Here is a 22,320-nt window from a genome sequence, read left to right on the forward strand (position 1 = left end):
CAGTAAGAATCTATCCGTAAGTTGGGTCCCTCTCAGGGCTCTATTACAGACTAGGTCAAACAGACGATACAGTTCATGATCACATTCAGGACACATTGCTAGTTCATATGGCGGTGAGAATTTTCTTTTAAGATAGCACTAAACTCTTTAAAAATTCCTCTGGTGCCTTAAGCTATGCAAGTAAGTTTCACAGGTTTACAGTAGCAGTACATTGCATTAGTTAAAAATTACATCCTTTAAGTCATGAACATGTATATGCATACATACACATACAAGTTTCACATACTTCTGAAACAAGAAAGGTTTACATTAAAGGCAAAAAAGTGGGAATAAAAAAAAAGTTACCATGGAACCACACCCAGAATGGTAGAGTTTATTTCAATGGCTCCTCCATGAAACTTGTGGCTCTGTAACAGAAAAAATGGTTAAACTCATCCTGAGGATACAAAACTACGCTTTAGTTTCACTCTGTGGAGGTATTCACACAATCTTCTGATTCCAAAACATCTACACACTTTCTCAGGCATGTAGAGATGGATCCTCACAACATCTTTCCTCAAAGATTACTATGGCATTACTAAGCAATCAAGAAAAAGGGGGAGCAGGTCACAGAGACTTTCAGAAACACAGTCTCAGCTTTGCTCTCTTTCACTTTCATCAGTTTCTATCCTGCTCCTACAGCATTTTAAAATGTCACCCAGAGATTAAAGCCTGTCCTTGGGAGTTCAGCTGTATTTGAAACCATGCATATACAGAAAATACGTATTTCACCAAGGATAAAAAAAAAATTCCTATCCCTATTCCGATAGTGTTTTGTCTGTCTCTGGTCCTGTCTGTGCTTAACAAAATTCAGTCGGTGTGCAGAACATCTTTGTTGTACCGCTGATGGCAGACCTGCTGAGGAGAACAGATGAGCAGATCCCCAGAGCTGCTGACAGCACACCAAGCGCGTTCTCCAGGTGGCAAGAGCAGACATTAGCCAGTAGCAGCTCCTCTGTTTCATTCTAATCACACCTACACAGAATCGATTTTCGCTGGGTTGCAGAGACTTCATTGTCCACCACAGAAAACGTCTGCTAAAATTCAAAAAGAAAATCCGGACAGCAATCCAGGCTCTCCAGCAGCAGCTCCCTCCCTTAGAGGTTGGCCTCAGTTCCATACCGAAGGCTCTAGTGTCCCGAGGAGCAAGACAGCATCCACCCCTGCCTCTGCTGGGCTTTACGGATAGCCCCCAAGGTAAGATGTCTGAACGTGCCACCCTTGCATACCTGCCCACTGCTCGATGCTACATCAGCTTTGCTGACTGAGCATCGTATTTGTGACCTACTAAGCTTGGTACAGGGAAGTAAAGTGTAAAGACCCACAGGGACACCACAGGAGGAAACAAGCCCTGCCATTAACTGCAGCTGAAGCAAGAAGAACTGGCCTGCCACTTCAGAAATGGAAGAACGTATTTGGAAAAAAAAAAATAAAAAAATTTAAAATCACCAAGGCTTAGCATCCCAACTCAAGAAAGAACCATAGCTGTAAAGTCAAGTGGCGGCCAAAATTTAACAATACACAGGAGGACTTATGAAACTGCCCGTGAGAAAGGGCTGGGACTATTCTGCATTTCAAAACCACACAGGACGCCATTTTACAGCGCCGCTGGAAGTAAGTTTACAACGGAAAGCAGAGCAGCTGCAGCAAGCACTTCCCGAGAGCACCCGGGCAGCGGCCCGCCGGGCACGGCCCCAGCGCGGCGGCCGCCCGGCAGGACACCAGCAGCGGGCCGGGCCGGGCCGGGCCTGCCTCCCCTCCCCACAAGCACCCCCACGGTCGGTCGGTCAACCGGTCGAATTGTCCGTCCATCCCCCTCCCCCCCGCCGCTGTCCCACCTAACGGCGGAGCAAAGCCAGTGCCTCGGCGGCGGGCGAGCGCCGCGCATGCGCGGGGTCTGCGCCTGCGCACTGCCGGCGCCGAGGCCGCCTCCCGGAGATGGGCAGGGTACGGCGCGGGTAGCGGGAGATGGGCGGGGGGGTTACTGGGAGGGGCGGGGGGCCGCATCGCCCCGGTTACGGGAGCTGGGGTGCCCCTTAGGCCTGTCCCCGGCGCCCTGCAGCCCTGGGCGCAGAGGCCTGTTGTAGGTGCGGCCCTGGAGGTGGGCGCGGCACGGGCAGGCGGGTCCTGCACACCGAGCGTCCCCGGCCAGGCCCGGCGGTGCATCGGTGCCGGCAACCTCCAGCCCCGGCACGGCCGAGCCGAGGGTCACCGAGGGGCGAGCCCCACGTGATATTTCAAGGAGGGCAGAGCGCTCATCAAGCCGTCACGAGAAACCCCTGGAATGATGACAGTAACCGAGGGTGGAAGACGGGTATTACTGTCCTCCTTTTTACCGGTTTCCTCGATTTGGGCTTAGCGACCCGGAAGTGATAGGAGCCGCAATTCCTGGGGAAGGCCAACAGCGTCCCGGCCTCGGCCACCACTAATGTGGCCAGCAGGAGCAGGGCAGCGATCGTGCCCCTGTACTCCGCACTGGTGAGGCCGCACCTCGAATCCTGTGTTCAGTTTTGGGCCCCTCACTACAAGAAGGACGCTGAAGTGCTGGAGCGTGTCCAGAGAAGGGCAACAGAGCTGGGGAGGGGTCTGGAGCACAAGTCTGATGGGGAGCGGCTGAGGGAACTGGGGGTGTTCAGTCTGGAGAAGAGGAGGCTGAGGGGAGACCTTATCGCTCTCTACAACTGCCTGAAAGGGGGTTGTGGTGAGGTGGGGGTTGGTCTCTTCTCCCAAGTAACTAGTGATAGGACAAGAGAGGAAATGGCCTCAGGTTGCACTGGTGGAGGTTTAGACTGGATATTAGGAAAAATTTCTTTACGGAGTGGTGAAGCATTGGAACAGGCTGCCCAGGGAGGTGGTGGAGTCACCATCACTGGAAGTGTTCAAAAAACGTGTGGACGTGGCACTTCAGGACGTGGTCTAGTGGGCATGGTGGTGTTGGGTTGATGGTTGGACTTGATGGTCTTAGAGGTCCTTTCCAACCTTAATGATTCTGTGATTCTATGACTTCAGGTTTTTGGCAGCATTCTGTGTGCCATGAAAGCCTCTGTTCTGACTCTTTCCCAGATGGGCTGAGGTGTGGGTGAGTTGCGGCACTGAAAACAAGGCAGCAAACCATAAGCAACGGTTCTGTGCAGGGTTAGAGGGGATGGGGGAGCTGTAGGCTCTCAAACTCACTCAGAAGGAACTTCTAAAGGTTGGCAGCTATAAACACATGTAAATCTCTATAATGAATAGTAACAGGCTAGTTTTATATATTCATCTCTGATGCAGATCAATCTGCAATGCAGTTTGATAGTGTTCTTTTCAGATGAAGTAGTTCTGCCATGTTATAAGCCCTTTTTGCGTGGATCAGGAAAATCAAGGTTTTCCGTAAAAGTTTTAAGCTTAATAGAAATCAGATCAAAACTGGAGCAAACTGGAGCAAATCAAAACTGGTCCAAACTCCATCCACACGGTTGGGGACACGGACATTAGAAACAGTATCTGCTTTGTGTCACAGATTTAGCGGTACTTGCCTGCTAGAGCGATGGACAGCGAAGTGCAAAGGGATGGCAGAATCCTGGATTTGATCGATGATGCATGGAGGGAAGATAAATTGCCGTACGAGGATGTGGCTATCCCTCTGGTAGGTGAATTGCTTCTTATCAATCTGAGTTAAGACTGGTGTGTTTATCACAGCCCTTTCCAAGAAACAGCACAGACAGTGTCGCTTGTGGTGCAGCTAATTTGTACAAAAGGTTCCTGGGATGGATCTGACTCAGTCTTTTTCTGTCCTATATGCCAGACATTCCTGTGTGCAGACAAGGGTGTGGATGTTTCTCTCCCCCTTCCCCTGACCAGTTGCCGAATCTCCTCGGAACTGGAGTGCCCTTCCTGTTGCACAGTTCTGGGTTTGGCATCGGGGAGAAGCAGAATCATCCTTTCTCTGTGCTTCTCCTTCACGTTACTAGTGTTTGAAGTGGTTTCCCAGTTCACTTGTAGAACAGAGAGGATCACTCTCACACTGACAGTTGCAGTCTTGGTTACATTTTATTTCCACTTTCTGAAATTTCATTAAAAGAAGCTGAAAATTTTTGAAGTGCCTTCCTAATCAGTCTTTTCCAGATACAGTGTTGCCGATGACAGTTCAAGGACAGTAGGGCACGAACTGGCATCTGCAGTGGGACTCTGGCTTGTAGCGTGGCATCCAACGCATGGCAGCTATCTTTTCATCAGTGTACAGCTTGTCCTACAGATAAGACGCCAGAGGGGTGCCGCTGGGGAAAAGCTACCTCTGATCCCACGTATCCCAGAGTTGAGGCTTCAGATGTCCCCCACTGATGCCTTCCTTAGCCATTTGGAAGATACTAGGGAAGCGAGAGGTATCTGAGGATTTTCCCTTTCCTTGTTCTTTCTGGGACACAAGCTTTAACCTGGCTAGCACTGGCAAAGCAGTCATGCTAAGATCGTGGGGACTGATACACTGCTAGTTTCTTTTAGCACACAGACATTTCCAGATTGCCAGTGACATTGCTCAAGCTTTACCCCTTACACCACTGTCTTTTCAGAGAGGACAAGGAACAGCTACACGCCTCCAAAATCTGTACATACGGCACACAAGTTTTCCTGCCAAGATTTGAGCTGGAGGGAATGATCTTGCAGAACTGCGATTCTCGGATACCAGAGCCCAAACTCCCCTTTGCTTGGGATAACCTTTATTAGGCAGGCCAAATATTATAAACTAGTTCCTTGCTGACATTTGCCTTTACGCTGTGTCCAAACATCACTGTTTCTTTCCTTACAGCCATCCCTTGAGCTGCTTACAGTCACACAGAGATGGCAGCCTCAGAGCAGGAAGGCTCATCAACTAACAATAGAAAGGCAGGCCTGACTGTGGCTATAAAGAACCCCAGGGCTGGAATTGGCTCTAATCACATAGAAAAACCAGCACAAATTCACAGGAGACTTACTCAGTGGCATTGTAAAGGAGCAAACAACACAGCTGTAAAGTGGTATTTAAGCCTGTCCTGAGCATCTGATGCAGCACTCACTCCAGAGATTCCTATGAATTCAAATAGGCTCGAATCATACGCTGTTTTCAAAACTGAAAAATTTTATTTCACTCATGCTGGGATTTCCAGAGATCTAGAACTTGGAATTCTTGCCCAAATGGTATCTGGCAGAATAACATGCGCTCTGTGTGACTGCACCACTACAGCACCACAGAGAACAAATAATATAAGGAAGGAAAAAATAATATACAATATAAGGAAAATGAAATCTCGGTTAAACCATACTTCCTCCTTACTGTGTCATGAGCAGCTCTGTGTTGCACCTGGTAGGGGTATCTGACTTTTCCTGCTGATATAGCACAGCCACACCTGTGTTCAGCATGTAGAAAGAGGAAGGATTTCTCACCTGCCATAGGAAAGTAACATGCTGCAGTTGTCTAAACAGCTGTAATAAATGCAATATCTTGGCAACAGCAAGAGAAACGCATTGCAAACAAGCAATGGAATAACTGCGTTGTACTATCATTTACTTATTTTGCATTTGCTATATATTCTCCTTCTTCACTATGTGTGCAGTCAGAGTGTACAGCAAGGCCCCAGGGTCCTGGAAACCCAATTTACCTTTCAGATTAAGCACCACATTCATGTGAAAAAGAATACTGTTCATAACTGGGCTTAGTAATATTTTTAAGTGGATCAGTATGTATGATAGGTATTGTTCAGATGCACCCTCTCGTCTCATTTGTGGATTTTTGTATTTATCCATATGAAGTCTCAGTAACCCGCTCCTTTCAGGAAGCGTATTTTGTGGGGAATGCATTGTACCTCTGTTTTGTTCTCAGAATGAGCTTCCTGAACCAGAGCAAGACAATGGTGGCACAACTGAGTCTGTGAAAGAGCAAGAAATGAAGTGGACAGATTTGGCTCTCCAGTATCTCCATGAAAATGTTCCACCCACAGGAAACTAGTGAACCGGTGAGATTTCATGCAGTAGATGCAGGAATGCAGTATAAAAAAATATTTTTCATCCAACCATCGCTGTCATAATCTTCTCTGAGGAAACAACATTTCTGAAAAAGGCTCAGATTCAAAAGGTGGTTCTACTCACAGCGACCAAATGCAGTTTAAAATGCTTCTTTGAGTGTGAAGTAACAACGGCTGACACCTCAGAGCTAGTATCAGAATGTTTCTCTTATGTAAAGTTATTTCATATCTTCTGTTAAATTGTTCTTAAGTTGGTGCCAATTCTGATCTTAAATGTTTTCTACATGTGATAAAAGAAATAGTTTTAATTGTCTCAAGTTGTTATTGATTTCAGAGCTCATGATGGGATCATTTCCAACTCTGAAGGCCCAAGAAGTATTCCTGTGTATTCTGTGGTTAGAGTTCAGGGTACAAAAAACAAATAGCCGTAAGTCAGTTTGTACCATCTTAACTAGTGTGTGGTTGAGGAAGGGTGCATGGGTCAGGTGTGAAAGATTGGTCAACAGGATTCAAGAGCTGGAAGCAATCTGTAAACCCAGACAGTTGTTTGAACTCCTCATCTCAGGATTTGATAGCAGTGGTGGGTAGCGCTTCCAGTGCTGACACTGTCCTGGGTATGTTTGCCAATACGTGTACTGTAAACAGGCTAATTTATGCTAAAATGCTGGTTACTCAAAATAATTGTCTTTTGGGGGATGATTGAGAGTTACAAGGAAGAGCCTGCCAGTCCAGCGTACCACCCGTTGAACTGATGGCCACTTGGATGAGCGCTCTCAGATGGGAAATGGCAATCTTATGGGGGATGGGAAAAGAAACAAGTGGGGCTTAGCTTCAGGCAAGAAATTGTTACCTCTTTCTGTGCTGAGAAGAAAGGCAAGGCCCTCTTGATTTTTTTATCTCATTTTATCTCTGATTCTCAAACGTCATTTGCAATAGGTAAAAGCCTTCTGTTCATCTTGCATGTTTCACTGTTGGACCGATTCCTTCACACCATTGGCAGAACTTGCTAAGAAGAAAATATTTTGACAGAGTTTAGGATTACTGGTAGAGGTGAGAAAGGAACTGGAAGGAAAACAATGTTTCACATTATTTTCTTTTGCCAGTGCATCAGAAAAAGATTTTCCTGGAGCTTGCAGCTTCCAGACTCCACAGAAGGGTTTTTTTGGTGTTTTTTCTCAATGTTTATCCTCTTCAAAATAACAAAAAACAACTTTTGCCTGTGTGATTACCAAAGGGAATCACAGCACAGCCCATGTCCTGGAAGACTCTGTTGAGCTGCATGAGGATGGAGGACTCAAGATGCTTGTGAAAAGATCCTGTGTGTTTCTGGGTGTGCTCCTCTGTCTGAGGTGTAAGCCATGCCTGCACCGGACAAGCAGCGTGCACTTGTCTGAACAAGAAGGAGCTGCAGACAGCCAGCAGGCAGGGTTAAGGATTAACCCAAGAATTAGCAAAGTCAAAGAGTTTAGTATGTACAGCATGGAGCAAAGAAACAGCTATGCAACTGGGAACCGTAATAGTTCAGCTCCTCATTGGGTCATTACCAGGGGGAAAAACCAGAGCCTGTGCTTAATGAGGTGTTTCTGATCCTCCCCATGTTCCCTTTCCCTGGCCTACGTTAAAAGAATCTGCAAAGAAAACATTAGGCAAAGCTCCCACACAGCTTCTACCCAGCAGCCATCCCTGTTCTCTCTTCCCCTCCCCTCTCTCACCCCTTTACAAACTCCCCACCACTCTCATCTTTCCAATTTTGCCACTAGGATCTTCCAGCTCCAATTTCCTTTCCTGCCCCTGACAGCTCTCTTTGCATCTACGATCTTCCTCCTGTCCGGCAGTGAAAACAAACAAACAAAAAAAAGCCTTTCTTGCTTGATTTAGAGCTGGATTCATGAGGTTCCAGCAGGTCTGCCAGGAAATGTGGTGGGGAATACCAGATGTACAAGTGTCATCCAAGACAGCAGTTGCTTGGCAGCCCAGTTTGAGGCTGAATCAAGACCCAGATTGACTCACACCGGTACCTTCCCTTTGTCACGACACAGTGCTGTGCATCTGCCCCCTGCCCAAGACGACAGGGTCTCGTAGGTTATAAGTGATGCTGGGACACAGGGCTCAGGAGAGCCAGAGGGACGTGGGAGAGGAGGGATCGTCATGACTGCTACCAACTTAGGGCCCTGTGAAATCAAGTGCTGGCCTGCCCAGATGCTTATCGGACTTGCAGTGACACCTACATTCTTTGCTGCCTTTTGACATTCTTTGCAAAAGACAAATGGACGTGCAATAATTTCCTTAGTTTCAACACGTGTAGTCAAATTGCAGCTTACAGCGTGATACCAAAACATCTGTGTCTGATTAGTCACTCCCCAGGGCAAACTATATTTAAAATACAGAAACCTGGTAGAATAGAAGGTGCCCCACCTTTTTAAGAAGAAGCTTTAGTTGTATACCTAAAGACTGGTCTTCATTTCTTGGCTGGTAACTTCCTCCTTTCACCACACCTACTGTTACTAGCAGCAAAAAAAAAAGGCAAGCTGTTGTCAGAGACAGCAGACACATGCCAAAGAAATTGTGGGATCCTTAAAATCTTTTACCTGCAGAAGTTCCATGTGGGAGTCTATATGCCGAAGCTGTGTGTCGTGTTCATCTACCTTTTGTATGGGGTGAAAACAGGTAAGGAATCGACCGTTTGTTTTGAATGTTTTTGTCAAATATAACACGTTTTCTGTGCTTTGCAGAAACATGAATATATCTACCCTCTGCATTATAGTTACCACGTAGGGTTTTTCACTAGCGTTACTTATTTTGGAAAAGCAAATTATACTGGTTACATGAATGTCGTGAGCTCTAGGAGTTCCAAATGTAAAACCAGAAGTCAACTTTTATTATCTTTTCCTCACTTTGCAAACATTCATATAAGTACTATCCATCGACACTGAAAATTCATTTGAAATCTTCAGAGAAGAATGATTTCTTTTCAGCAGTGTCATATGACAGACGTGAAGGATGAATTACCATTTATGAACGTTAAGCTTCATTTGATAGCCTCACAGCCCTATCAAGAATCAACCCGTGTAACAATAAATAAGTGTACTGCCTTGTGTTAGCATACACATGGGAGCAAGTAAAGTTATCGCGCTCTGCTTTGTAGGGAAAACAAACAGGATGTAAAAAAACCCCCAGTATTCTTATAAATACTAGCCTGTATTTCATCAGGTTCTCTGGAGTAATCTTGGGGTCGTGTTTTGCTTAGTTTGTTAAATATGCTGTAGAAAATGTAGTCGTAAGAAGTGGAGAGAGAGAATTGTGTGAAAAGGCACTGAGGAAACCCAGTGAGATTCCGAAGACCAGTTCAAAGACGCAGAGGGCAGACTCTGTGGAAAAGTGATGGAAATCTTCACTAATGCCACTGACACTTGCGGTGTGGGAGTGAAACGTGCTTAAAGCTGAAGACTTCATTTTTGATGCATAAAACCAGCCTGTTGCAACACACTGTAAAAAGCCCGGGCAAGGTGACAGTGTCTCAAGCATCAGCGAAACTGCAGAGACACAGAAGCAGCAACACACTTCTCTGAGGCCCACGCAAGGTGCTGACTGGGCGAGCAGCCCCCTTTGTGGGCTCTCTGTGGCAATAGGGTCTCCCGAGGACCACAGCTAGGACAACTACAAATCTGACCAAGTGACCACTGACCCACTGAAGGGAAAATCTACTGGAGCTTCACTCTGCAGGAGGAGAGACCCGGGGGAGTTAAAAAACCCAGCTGCTGTTCTATTCACGCAGGCAGCCTCAAGATCACAGCCCCAAAATGCCACTGTTGCAAATCCTGCCTGCCCATAGGACGGACATCCAGGACAGAAGGAAGAAAAAGCCTCCAAACACCATCTCCAAAAAAGGAATGAGAGGGACCAGGGGAATGCAGGCCTTGAGTAGCACGGAATGCAGCAAACACCACAGAGTCTGCCTGGGACCATTCTCATGAGCGCAACAACTCCCACCTGGGAGTATCTAACTTCAGAATACATATATATTCACACATAACTTCAGAACCAAGATATTCTAAAGGTGTCCCTCCTGCTGCAGTAGCACCTCAGAGGCTGATCTCAAGCTTGAGACAAAAGATGTCCAGCTCCCGTGTGGGAACATGGGCTTAACAGACTGGTATGCCCCCTGCTACCAGTGCTGAGGCGTCAGAGCACCTTGCCCCGGGAACTGGTGTTTGCCATCCTATTTTACGTATCAGAAGATGGAGCAGAGGGAGGAAAGTGAATTGCCTGAGGCTGTTCAGTAAGCTAATGGCCACGACAGGGCTGGAAGTGAGTTAATGGGACACTGGGTTAATTGCAACATTTATTCACCTTTCCTGGAGGGAAGTGGTCTGTTGGACACGGCTGACGTACAGTGCCAGGCTGGGAGTTTCCACCTCACTTAATTGCCTGCAGAGTTAATCTCAATAAGCCTCTTGCCCCATCAGAGAAATCTTGGAGTTTCAGAGACGCTTCCAGCCATTTGGGTAGGAGTCGCTGTGCTTATTAGCATGAAGAGCAAAGCCAGGATAACTGGCTGTCCTCATGGTTTCGCCTTTGCAACACATGGTGGACGAGTCTGGGATATGCACCAGCCTGCCAGAAGAGAAGCTGGCAGGTTTTCCCCCACCATTAGCACGGACCTGATTTTGTTAATCAACATAGAACAAGTCTAACAGATTTGGTGCAGATGTAACAAGGCTTTTTAAACAACTCCTGTGGTAGGTATTAGCAAATGCCGACCAGCTCTTTAAAAGCTCTTCTTTACCAGAAGGTTTGGGCTGCTCTGGTGACAAACGTAGTGCTCCTCTGGGAAAGTCGCAGCACAATGCAGGAGATACAGAAACAAATTAAGCAATCAGTGCAATCTTGCACCAAGTAATTCTTGCCTGGCATTTCTGCCTGTATTACTACAGCTTCAGTGGCGGTAAAGATGATTAACAATACTATAGAATAGTATTATACAATAACTATAACAATTTCTAGGTATTAGTAAAAAATAAATATAATTGTATTTTTTTTATGTTGCAGTAGCACCTAGAGGACAGTCGTTAAGTATCATTGTGTATGCTGGTGTATATCAGCAAAAATGGTAACTTTTTTCTCTAGTTACGTTGCGATCTCCACACGGGCAGTGACATAGGAGGACTCTTGCTGCTCTTTCTCGGGAGCACCTCGGCACCGTAAGAACGAGGTGAGAGCGAGCTGGTCAGGAGACAGCCACCCAGGTCGCCTTTACTCTTGCAAGCAGGGCCCCAAGTCACACTGCCCGTGGGAGCCTGGACTGAAGCACTACAGAGGCAGAACACCCTCAATTCAAAGGCCACTGATTTTGACCCATGTTCACTGGACCTGGCTGAGGGCTCATTTTCCACCACTTCTGTCCCACTATTCCTATTTTACCATAGGCTTTATACAGGAAGGACTCCATGGATTTCAAATGCTAAAATTTATTTCTGAATTTATGGTAGCAATTTAAAATATCCAGTTGGACTTAACTGCAACATCCTGTTAGCCTATTAACTTTTATTTCTGGAGCTCCTGAGGCTTCTACAAAGTAATTAGCAGAACTATGGCAACTGAGCAGATTATTTTATGTGCTGGGCACATAGCATTTATATCACTGTCGTGCTCCTGATTTCCATAGGAGGAGAAAAGGGAAAGTTGCTCATAGAAACCATGAGGGTTTCATCATTTAGAAATTAAAATGCAGAGTATTGGAGATTTGCTAGAGCACAATTAGCCTACAGCTGCTGGTTTTCTAAACCCTTCTACCTACTGTACAGGCATCAAAGATCAGGAAGATTTCTCTGGCAACTGCGCCTGAACAATTATTGCAGCCCAGGGTATACTTGTGAGAGAGACGCTCCCACAAGGTTTTTCAGTAAGATTAAGGTGATTTGGGGATAAGGATTGTAAACCAGGAAGAGGCTACAAAACCTGGGAGGGCCTTTGTAAGCAAGTATCTGCCTGGAGACAGTTATTCCATTCCCTGCCAGTGCCCTGTTGGAGATTGTATTGGACTCTGAAGGCTCAGCTGATGTTCTGCTGGAAAAGCAAGGAACAAAGACAGGCTTTCAAACGGCAGAGACCGTCCCATAAAGCACCACTTGCGTAAAATTCAGTTACTCTTCAGCTGTGTATAAAGCGATATCAGTAACATATCTCACGCAGTCAAAGGGCGTCCCGTTTCGCACTCTGAAATAGCAGGCCATATCTGCAAATACAAATGAAGCACGGAGCTGCCCCGCACAACAGCAAGATCCCCTGCAGCTTGTCAGCTCCAGACTGGAGTTACAAACCAACCATGAGGATATCTCTCTACCCTAGAACCTGTCCAGAGCATCTGGCTACATTCTCAAACCAATACAGCAGCCATCCTAGTTGTCAGTCTCCAGTACCTTCCTCACACTAGTGGGATTTTTGGAGAGAGTCTATGTCATCTCCCAGCTGCTAGTGGGAGCAGGACTGTGCTGTTTCAGGGAATGCTGCTCCAAGAAGTACACTTGCTGTCTTTGTTCCAACATGGCAAGGAAACCTAAGTTTCAGGGTCACTCCAGTCATGAACATGATGGAGAGGAAAGGAGCAGCCCCAGCTCAGACAGCTCACAATGCATGTTCTGGTGCCTGCGCAGGGCTGGCAGGTAGGAAAAGGTCAAAAACAAGGGCATCGGTGCTAACCTCAGGATTGCCACACTGTGCTCTTTTCAGATCCCGGGGAGACATGTCCCACATTCACAGCCCTCAGCATCGGCAACGCTTTGATAGGGACAGACCTGAAAGTGAAGCTGCTGCTCTACACCAGACAGAACCAAAACTGTGCTGAAGAGCTCAATTCAACAGACTCCAAGTACCTAGATGTGACCAAGAAAACTACATTCATCATCCACGGATACCGACTCACAGGCTCTACCCCGCTCTGGATCCATGACTTAGTACATCTTCTGCTTTCTGTAGAGGACATGAACGTCATCCTTGTGGATTGGAACCGGGGGGCAACAACTCTCATCTACGGTAATGCTTCCAGAAACTGCAAGAAAGTTGCTGAGATTCTGAAGAAACTTATTGATGAAATGTTGGTAAGTTGAACATTCACACTATGATGTAGTCATTAACGCACAGTATGTAAAGGGCACAAAGGAAGTGTTTAAAAACAGCAGGATGTTGGGTAAGCCTAAAAAGGAATATATTAATTTTTGGGAGTGCAACTATACTGCAGTGCCAAATTCTACCCTTGGACTTGGTACGATGGTGTTTTATTGCAATATTCAGTTTACACTCTAAGTCTGTACTTTTCTGGACACAAAACTCTACAGATATGTTTTCCCATACATAGAAACTCCATTTCCGCTTTCTGGATGTCCAAAAGTCAGCTTACGGGGATCAGCTACACTTTGCAGCTCCTCTAAGCTGTGGCACAGGCAGTCAAAAGGGACGCTGGATCATTAGGATCGTGTGTCTGCTAATGCCTTGCAGGAACCGCACGGGGCAATGGGAGTTGTACTCGTGGGGCCCATGAATACTCATTCCTGTCCGCACTTGCAGTCACTGCCTCAGGAAAATATAGCCATTGCCTGAACTGTTCTCATCACTGATCTCCCAGGTACAGGCCTCAAACATGAGTGCTGGTTATAGTCTGGGACTATCAAAGGGGGAATATTTACACAGTGTGGAACACACCAAGGGAAAATGTGGGAGAAGTAGGGAGATCCATTTACATTCCTCCTCCTGATACTTTTTATGCCTTTTATGTGCCTAAAATCTGTGACCCATGAGTACTTTCAAATCTCAGATTGATGGAGCATCACTTGACTCCTTGCACATGATAGGAGTGAGCCTGGGAGCACACATCTCTGGCTTTGTGGGACAGATGTTTGATGGTACACTTGGAAGGATCACAGGTAAACCCTTCCTCCCGTCAGTCCTTTTGCTTTGAGGGCAGCTGTCCGCCGTGAGCGGAGCGAGCTGCGCAGTACTGACGTGGTGCCACGTGCACGGCTTTGTGTTGCAGGCCTTGACCCAGCAGGCCCGTTGTACAGGGGAAAGCCACCAAGTGAGAGGCTGGATCCTACAGACGCACAGTTTGTTGATGTCATTCATTCGGACACCGACGGTACGTGACATTTCTCCTCCTTACCATTACGAAGAAACCCAGAGACTGATGGGGTGCACAGGAAAACGGGGGCCCTGGTAGGTAGCAGTGCTGGGGGGATCCTTGCTCCTTTGGCCCAGGAGGACAGCAACCTCCTTCACTGGTGCTGTGTAGGGCTCTCTGGTCCTGTGTTGCCCACGCTGTCGTCAGCACTCCCGCCAAGCCACTGTTCTATTTGCATTTAAAAACACGTGGCTGTTTTATAGCAATCATAGCCTTGTGGCCCGTGAAGTACGAGGACTTAGGCACTGGTGCAGCAGCAGGTCCACACTAACATCACACAGTGGGGCCAGGCTGCCGCCAAGCACCTCAATGCCTGGCACAGCAGATCAGTTATCCACAAGCCCGTGGCTCCCTGCATGACGCTTCCAGTCTTCATCCCACTCCCGTGGGCTAAACCTTCCCCCAGGGTGAACGTGGAATCTCCCTCAGCCCTGTCCTTTCCCAGCTGGAGCGCAGCACGTCTTCACGTCCACCAGCCAGGCCAGCAGTGTGCTGCAAGCCCTCTGCTCTGCTCCCATGGCCATCCTACCCCTAGTACTTGGGCTTTCCCACCTCATTGCTGCCTCTCGTCTTCTCCCAGCCCTTCCAAGAAGTCAGACGTCAGCAGCACAGCAATACCCAGTGTTTCACATCCCTTATCCTCTCAAGCACGCAGCGACACAAAAAGCCAAATTTTGTACTGTCACACACACAGACTTATTTTAGGTATTTGATACCATTGCTAAAATGACACAGCTGGGTCACAACCGTTTGGCCTGCGGCCTAAAGAGATGAATGACATTAATATTCCAAATAGATGAATGACATTAATATTCCTGCACAGGCAGGCATTCTAGAGCTAAATAAATATTCTTTTTTCCAGTTAGTTTCTTATGCTTCCTTCTTCTTTATTTTACCATTTAATACTCCCTCCCCTCACTCCTGATACTTTCTTTTGTCAGGACTAGGTTACAGAGAAGCACTAGGGCACATAGACTTCTACCCCAACGGCGGGACCGACCAGCCTGGCTGTCCACTGACAATATTTTCTGGTAATTAATTGAATTGCCTTGAATTGCACAAACACTGACAAAATATTTCCCATCAGAGAAGAGGAGAAGGCCAGAGAAACATCATCACTGCTTAGAAAATACATGCAAACCATGTTCTGGGAAAGCCACGAAAGCAATCTCTTTCCCAGCACTGATGTGGTATGCTGGTGTAACAGGAGTTCAGCTGATGTGCACCAGGCAGACGTACGAGTCTGGGGTGATCCTTCTGCTCTCTGTCACAAACGCAAATGGGATTACTTTTCAGTGCAAAAAGTCTTCAGGTAGATTTGTGCCTTCATTTTGTGACTACGTTTAGAAAACCTGTGGGTTTTCTAAACCCCAAAGACTAGCAACAGCAAGAACCTGTTCAGAAAACAGGTTCAAGATGAATGTGGGGTAGGCTGTTACACCGAATCCAATACGCCTTTCCTGGCCATGACCGACAGTGCAGTCCGGCAGGTAGAGCCCTAGTCTTGAATGCAAGAAAGCTTTCTTCCTTTGCAGCCTGGCAGCAGAACTGGTTTTGTGGAAGCTGGGTGAAAAAGATACCTTGCAGAAGGAAAGGCAGTAATGCAAACTCAACCCTTATCAGACCCAAGAGAATCCACATAAGAAACCAGCCTGAAATAAAAATCCATAGGAGATGAGGCTTCGCTCATTTTGCTGCTCATGCAACAACTCCTACTATGAGTTATGTCTTTCTAAAGAGTTTCTGAAACAAAAATGGCAGCGCCATGTGCAAAAAACCACAATATTCATCTGTTGGGCCTGAGCTCAGAGAGAAGAGGAGGAGACCTGAGATGGAGTAGGACCCATGGCTGGACCCTCTGGAACTGCAGTAATGATTCGAACAAATATGTTTTTAAAACCAAAAAAGACAAGAAAAGTAGACATAGGCAGAGCTGAGTGCACTCAAAGGGAGAAGCTAGTGCCCACTGACTGTTCTGCAACAGCCCAGTGCTCCCCAGTTCAATCTGTTGTGTTCAGACTGGTCAGTGACTGTCTACTGGTGTGTCCCTTTTTGCTAGGCCATTAACACTGTTTTCCTGAAGCATGAGGATCGCTAACAAAATATTTCTTCCCTGTGTGCGATTAAGGATTGCAGTATTTTAAATGTGACCACCAGAGGTCTGTTTTCCTGTTCCTGTCATCTCTGAAACAGAGCTGCAATATTACTGCATACCCGTGTGACTCGTACAGAAATTACAGGAACGGCAAATGTACCAGCTGCGAAACTTTTTGGCCTATGCCATGCCCCATTCTAGGTAAGGATCCAGGGAATGTACATATATTCTGAATACAAGTGTCTGACAGAGCTGCCCATCATTACTGTAATTTTTACCCTACTCGCAGGAGTGTGACAAATGTTTTGTTAAAGGACTAACACAACACGGTGCTTTACAAAAGCATACAAGTTATTTCCACTGAGGTTTTTGGGATGATCTCTCCTTGACTTCTGCAGAGGTACAAACCTCTGCTGCAGGCAAAAGAGGCCTGAGAAATTTCCTTGCTCTCTGTACAATCACATCACGTTCTGATCTAGAACAGAAGTCCACAAGTAAAGGATCCAGAACTAGAAAAGCCAAAACAACACCTGGGGTCTTTACACTGAAGTCACAGAAAAAAAAGCATTAAAGTCCATCAGCTGCAGAATTTGAGGGACAGAGGCATGTTCCCACTACAACAGAATCTTTTCTAAGAAAATTTCAGCACCACAAACCCCTCTTGACTCTAAAAGGAATGGCAGAGAGAGGTGAACAAAGGGTATTCTGCTTTTTTGTAACTGACCCACAGAGGTGTCCCTGCCTGGATGCGACAGCCCAGCTTCAGGCTGCCATTTATGAAATGTTGATGCTAAAAAACATGACACCTCCAGAAATGAACTTGCAAAGTTAAGGGGATTGTTTTCATTCTGCACTGCAAAATGAAATCCTTCTTGACCACAGATATCAGATGTGGTCAATCTTAAAGATTGACCCAGATCAATCTTAAAATACATTCTGAACAGTAACTAGGCATATTTAGACACTCAGTTGGCTTTAGTTACACAAGTAAAATTAACCCCTACAGAGTATAGAAGCACGTGTCACAGTAACACCTTGCAGCTGGCAAGCAATATACTATTTCTTAAATACTTGTTCTGTTATTTTTAGCAATTTAGTTGCTTATATACCTGTGCAGTAACCCTCTGTTTCATTTTCCAACTGTCATCTATAGGTTATTATGCCCATAGGTGGAAAAGCTACTTAACACAACAGAGCCATCCAGTGACAAGTATGTTTTTTGATACAGCGGACAAAGACCCATTTTGTCGTAAGTGACTAAGATTTCTGAGATGATTTTTCTGTGTGTATTACCTCCTTCAGCAACAGCCGAGCAGAGATGGTTAGTCGCTCTTGGCATCATAGCCAGCGTTTTAGAAACAAAGCCAGTGGCTGCTGGATAGAACTGTGTCCATCCGCAATCTGGCCATCACATTCCTTACTTGCAAATTTACCTGGCGCTGTGAAAGCCAACTGCTTGCTAGAGATGTGCAAGAACAGGCTCATCTTGCTCACAGTGCTAGGAAATTTGTTGAGAACATGCAAATGAAACATAAAAGAGTAGTTCCTAAACAGTCTTTCAAAACAACACACCACTCTTTTGTGCAAGTAAGAGGTGTGTGGGAACGATGAGAGTCAAAGACGTGCTCTGAGCTGAAAAGGTGAAAAGGCTACCTTGGATAACAGCAAAAGGCACAGGGAAAGGGCCCAGGCAAGGGGGAATCATTGAAAAAAGGTTTCACCCTCACGATCACCAACATACCAAGCCGTGGGCAGGGATTATGGCCTGAGCTCCAGTGCTGGTCAGCAAGTGAATTCAGTGAGTTACACATCAGAGTAAAGAGCAGACAATTCTGCTCCATGACAGAGCAGACAAATGGAAGCTGCTGAGAACAGACATGAAAGGGATCAGGGGTGGACAGGAGAAAGAAAAGGCAATTTGAAAATGAAGGCAGGGAGTGAAAGGCGGTGTGTCGAAAGCCATACAGACAGGCCACCTTACATGCCACTTGTGAGCCCTTGCTGTAGTGCTTTCCCAGACATCTCTTAATATTCCCGCTAGAAATCTCTGCAAAGGAAGGAGAAAGAGATTTGAGAGATAAATTGAATGGGTTGGGTCAGATGAGCAAATGGGAGAAAAACATACTCCACCTGCAGCTCAGCTCCAAGACAGGCACAGAGCCGGGCTGGAAAGCAGAGCATGCAGAGTGTCTAACCACCCTCCCTCTCTCTCCCCCCTCAGTTTATCACTACTTTGTGGATATTATTACGTGGAACAAAGATACCAGAAGAGGCACCTTCAGCATTGTACTAGCTGATGAAACTGGGAAGAAGGCAGAATCCAAAGTAAATCCGTAAGTTTTACCAATCTGATGATCTGTAAACGTTAGCAAATCACTTGGTACAACTGCAAGATATCCTCCTCTCATTTCTCTGCTGATACTTGACAGTGTACGTGCCTTAGGGCTCGCCTGGCCCTATGTGGTTTTCCCAGACTGCCCCAGCACACACCAGCTGACAGCCCAGCCCTTTGGTTTGGGCCCCTCTCAGTCATCTTCAGGACTGAAGGGGACAATCTCAGCCAGTGGCACGGCTGTCCTAGGCTTCCACTAAAGCAGGAGGAAAGACACGTCTCCCTCTCTTTCCTTCCCTTTCCTGGGAGTGTTCTGTTCCAGCTGCGAGTGCCCAAGACACCCGGGATGAACCTGGGCCTGAACATGTGACATCCAAATCAATTCATTCCACTCGGAGAGGCAAATTAATGGTGTTTATGTGGACGTGCAAATTCCTGATTGATCTCAACACACTTCAGCCAAACAAGTCCTGCTCAACTAGTTTTCCCCGAGTGTCTCTAGCTGCATATTCTCAGCCAAATCTGCTTGCACTGGAGCAATCTGCATAGCTCCCTGGGGCTGCAGAACCGGACCACCCCTCTCTGCCGAGCGTGGACAGCCCACCGGGCCGCATGCTTAACACACACACACGTCGTAAACACCTTTGACAGGTTAAAACTTGTCCTATTTGTCAGGCCTCCTAAAACTTCTAAACAAGGCCAGTCATTTTGAGTGTTGCAACACTTCCAGTCACATCTGCACTCTTCAGCTTCACCTTAAACTACAGCCATACAACAACTGGCTGTATAAAGAACATGTTGTGTGGCCACAGCGTCCTTGTGAGCAGCTCTGCTACTTTTGCCCCAAGACCGGTGCAGTTTTCCTGCCTATCTCAAAGTGGAACCAGCCACCCTTTTAAAAAGGACCAAGGTCAAACCTCTGCCCTGCGAGGCTTCATGTCTCTAAGCCTGTGCTGTTCTTCCATCTTGACAAACTGGATTACATTCCGTTAATTCTGGCCAAAGCTGCATTGTTTCACAGACGCTTCTGCTGCATTTGCCAGAAGAGAACTACCAGAAATTTAGTTAGGGACAGTAATACCCCCAAGGTACAGTCTTGCATTTGTAGAGCTACCTCAGCCGTGCCGCGTTGTTATAACCAGATTTTTACATCCAGCAACATATTCTGCAAACTCCAAGGATGACATGTTGCTCAGGCCTGCACAGCCACCCACGTACGAACATCACTTGGGACTAGTCCACTCAGGTTCAAAGCAGAATCACAGTGAGGGCTCTGGTGTGGGACCAAAGCAAGCAGCATCAGACCTCTGTGTCCCCACTCCCACCCCAAATAACCGACTGCAAAAGCGGCTGAGCGTTCACACCTGGAGACCTGAGTCCACACCCACTTCCTGTAAATCAGGAACTAAGTGTAAGTTCAGTCGTCCTTCCCCAGCACTGTCTGTAGTATTACACTGAATATATTAAAAATGGTGCTATTCCCTCAGTGAGTCTCTGACACCTTGTCTGCTTTATCTTTAGAGAGGCTGCAGCCTTTCAGCAGTACAACCAAATCACTTTGCTAATTGGATTCGACCAGGATTTTGAAAATGTAGAAAAAGTTTCCTTGACATTTTCCACGGGATCTGTCATTGGCCCAAAATTCAAACTCAGGATTCTCCAAATGAGGTTCCGGTCACTTACAAATCCAGAAAGGTGAGCAGAGGTTTACAAACCATTTCCATTGTTGCAAACTGGACACAAGTAAATGCGTCTCCCAGATTACTGGCCTGGCTGAGTTCGTCCAGGAGAATTGCATTCATTTCACATTTAATAATTCTTGTACACTATACGCTATACAGGAGCTTTGTGAATACTTCAGTTAATTTGCCTGTTTCCTTTCTTAGCCTTGGGAATATATACTTGGGAATAAATTCTGCCTTTAGTGCATGCATGCAAATCCCATAGCTGAATATCTCCTTGAACACAGGGGTTGTCTTATTGTACTGAAAACATGTAATTAGTGGTCTGACTCTGACGTGGTCTGACATTTTAACCTTTGGTCAGGAAAATGACCTTTGAGAAGCTGCTCAGGCCTGAACTCTGGACTGAAGGTAAAGGTAACTGTCAGGGAAATACAGATATCTAGCCCCAAGTACATGTTGTCTATACCAGCCAATTTCTATGTCCAGTCAAACAGGGAAATTAATTTACTCCTGGAATTCCAGTAACTGGGAGCTGCTGGCCGCTATGCCCCAAAGCACTGACTACTGCCCACAACATCATGAGGCAGCGACCAGGTCATTTGCTGATGAGATTTCTGTAGCTGCTACAGTCACCTTGTTAACCTCTGTGTGCTCTGTGGTCCTATCCTTAAGCTTCCCCAATTTCTAGGGCACCTTTGGAGGACAGGATCTCTGCCTGAGCTCAGCGAGTACAGAATCTCTTAGGCTGACCTTGCGTGCAAGGACAGTATGTGGACATCTAAGCCATAACATGCTTTAAATTTGGGTTAAACCAAGGATTGCACATCACAGAGAGAGAAGGGTGAAGCAAAAAAAGGACAGAGCTGCAGAACACGTTTCTTTGCAGTTCATGAAGGTCTGCTACCTTGGAATAAGGAAAAGATTGTGTATGTCTAATAAGCAAAGTCCTTCTGCAGCTCCCCCTCGCTGACACTCCCCTTCTCCTGTCCTACATCTCCACAGTCACTCCCAGCCCCAGATCCACATCCAGTCTTTTAAAAAGTAGATGCAAATGCCCCAATCTTTTGTCAGAAGCTATCCACTCTCCCCTAGGAGGGGCTGCTACAGGGTACGAGTAGTTTCGTGACTATTTTAACACCATTAAGTAATGTCACTGCCACAGGGAGGGATGTCCTGCCCCCTGTCCTTCCCTGTTCCAGGGCCATCTGGCCCCAGGTGAAAGCTTAAGTATTTCCTCAGTTTCCCAGCCGGGCTAACTCTAAGCCAGATCAGTGCCTGGTCCTAGCTCAGAGTGGTGGCACGATCCCTGATGCCGATGCCAAGGAATCGGCGGAACACGCAGCTGAGATGGAAGGACCACCGCACTCGGTGACACACAAGTGTAGGCTGGCTGAAAGGGACCCGCAAGCTCCCTAGCCAGGGCCTCAGCTTGCTTGCTGTTTTGTTCTTCCACAAGGCAAAGCAAAAGATGATGAAGAACAGAATGAAAATATGCTGTAGGTGTCCCTGACCTCGGTAACACTTGAGGTCCACCTCGCTTTAGGGGTCTTCAAGACAGTTTTCTTGAAAACATGAGTTATCTTACGTACGTCTCCAGCACGCTGGGAGACCTGACTGGGGGATGATACAAGAAAGGCGGATTTTTCACTTTTGCACCGACTGTTTTTACGCAGACCACAGCTGTGCAGATACGACCTTGTCCTGATGGAGAACACCAAAAAAACCTTCAAGCCCATCCCGTGTTGGAGCAGGAGCTAAGACCCGAAGGTGTTATTTCTGAACGTCGTGCCTGAAGGCGGCGGACATCTCCACAGCCCTGTGGGGACTCACCTGAAAACTCCTCAGCGCCTTCTGCGGAGACCAAGCGACGGACTCGTCCACGCAGAGACCCATAAACGGGGCCGCAGAAGCGACCAAAAAAAACCCAAACGGTGGCGTTGTGTGTGGTTTGGGGGGGGGGGGGGGGCACCGCCTTTGTGCTGAGGGGAGCGCGGGCGCCCGCCCTCGCCTCAGGGGCCGCG

At 46.8% G+C, this 22,320-nt stretch overlaps 2 protein-coding genes across 2 annotated transcripts; both read left to right on the forward strand.

Moving 5' to 3' along the window:
• Positions 1 to 3,565: 3,565 nt before the first annotated feature.
• ANAPC13 (anaphase promoting complex subunit 13) lies at positions 3,566 to 6,009 on the forward strand (the record flags this gene model as incomplete). Its single annotated transcript, XM_082003545.1, has 2 exons — positions 3,566 to 3,664; positions 5,873 to 6,009. The coding sequence occupies 2 exons, from the start codon at positions 3,566 to 3,568 to the stop codon at positions 5,996 to 5,998; spliced, it is 225 nt and encodes a 74-aa protein (XP_081859671.1). The 3' UTR covers positions 5,999 to 6,009.
• A 2,620-nt stretch (positions 6,010 to 8,629) lies between these two features.
• Positions 8,630 to 22,057, forward strand: LIPH (lipase H; the record flags this gene model as incomplete). Its single annotated transcript, XM_082003435.1, has 10 exons — positions 8,630 to 8,681; positions 12,744 to 13,111; positions 13,825 to 13,933; positions 14,044 to 14,145; positions 15,129 to 15,218; positions 16,316 to 16,483; positions 17,436 to 17,531; positions 18,504 to 18,615; positions 20,136 to 20,309; positions 21,973 to 22,057. 10 exons carry the CDS (start codon positions 8,630 to 8,632, stop codon positions 22,055 to 22,057), a joined length of 1,356 nt encoding a protein of 451 aa, XP_081859561.1.
• Positions 22,058 to 22,320: the final 263 nt, after the last annotated feature.

The sequence above is a fragment of the Phaethon aethereus genome (assembly GCF_964289735.1).
Source record: "Phaethon aethereus genome assembly, chromosome: 9".
NCBI lineage: Eukaryota > Metazoa > Chordata > Aves > Phaethontiformes > Phaethontidae > Phaethon > Phaethon aethereus.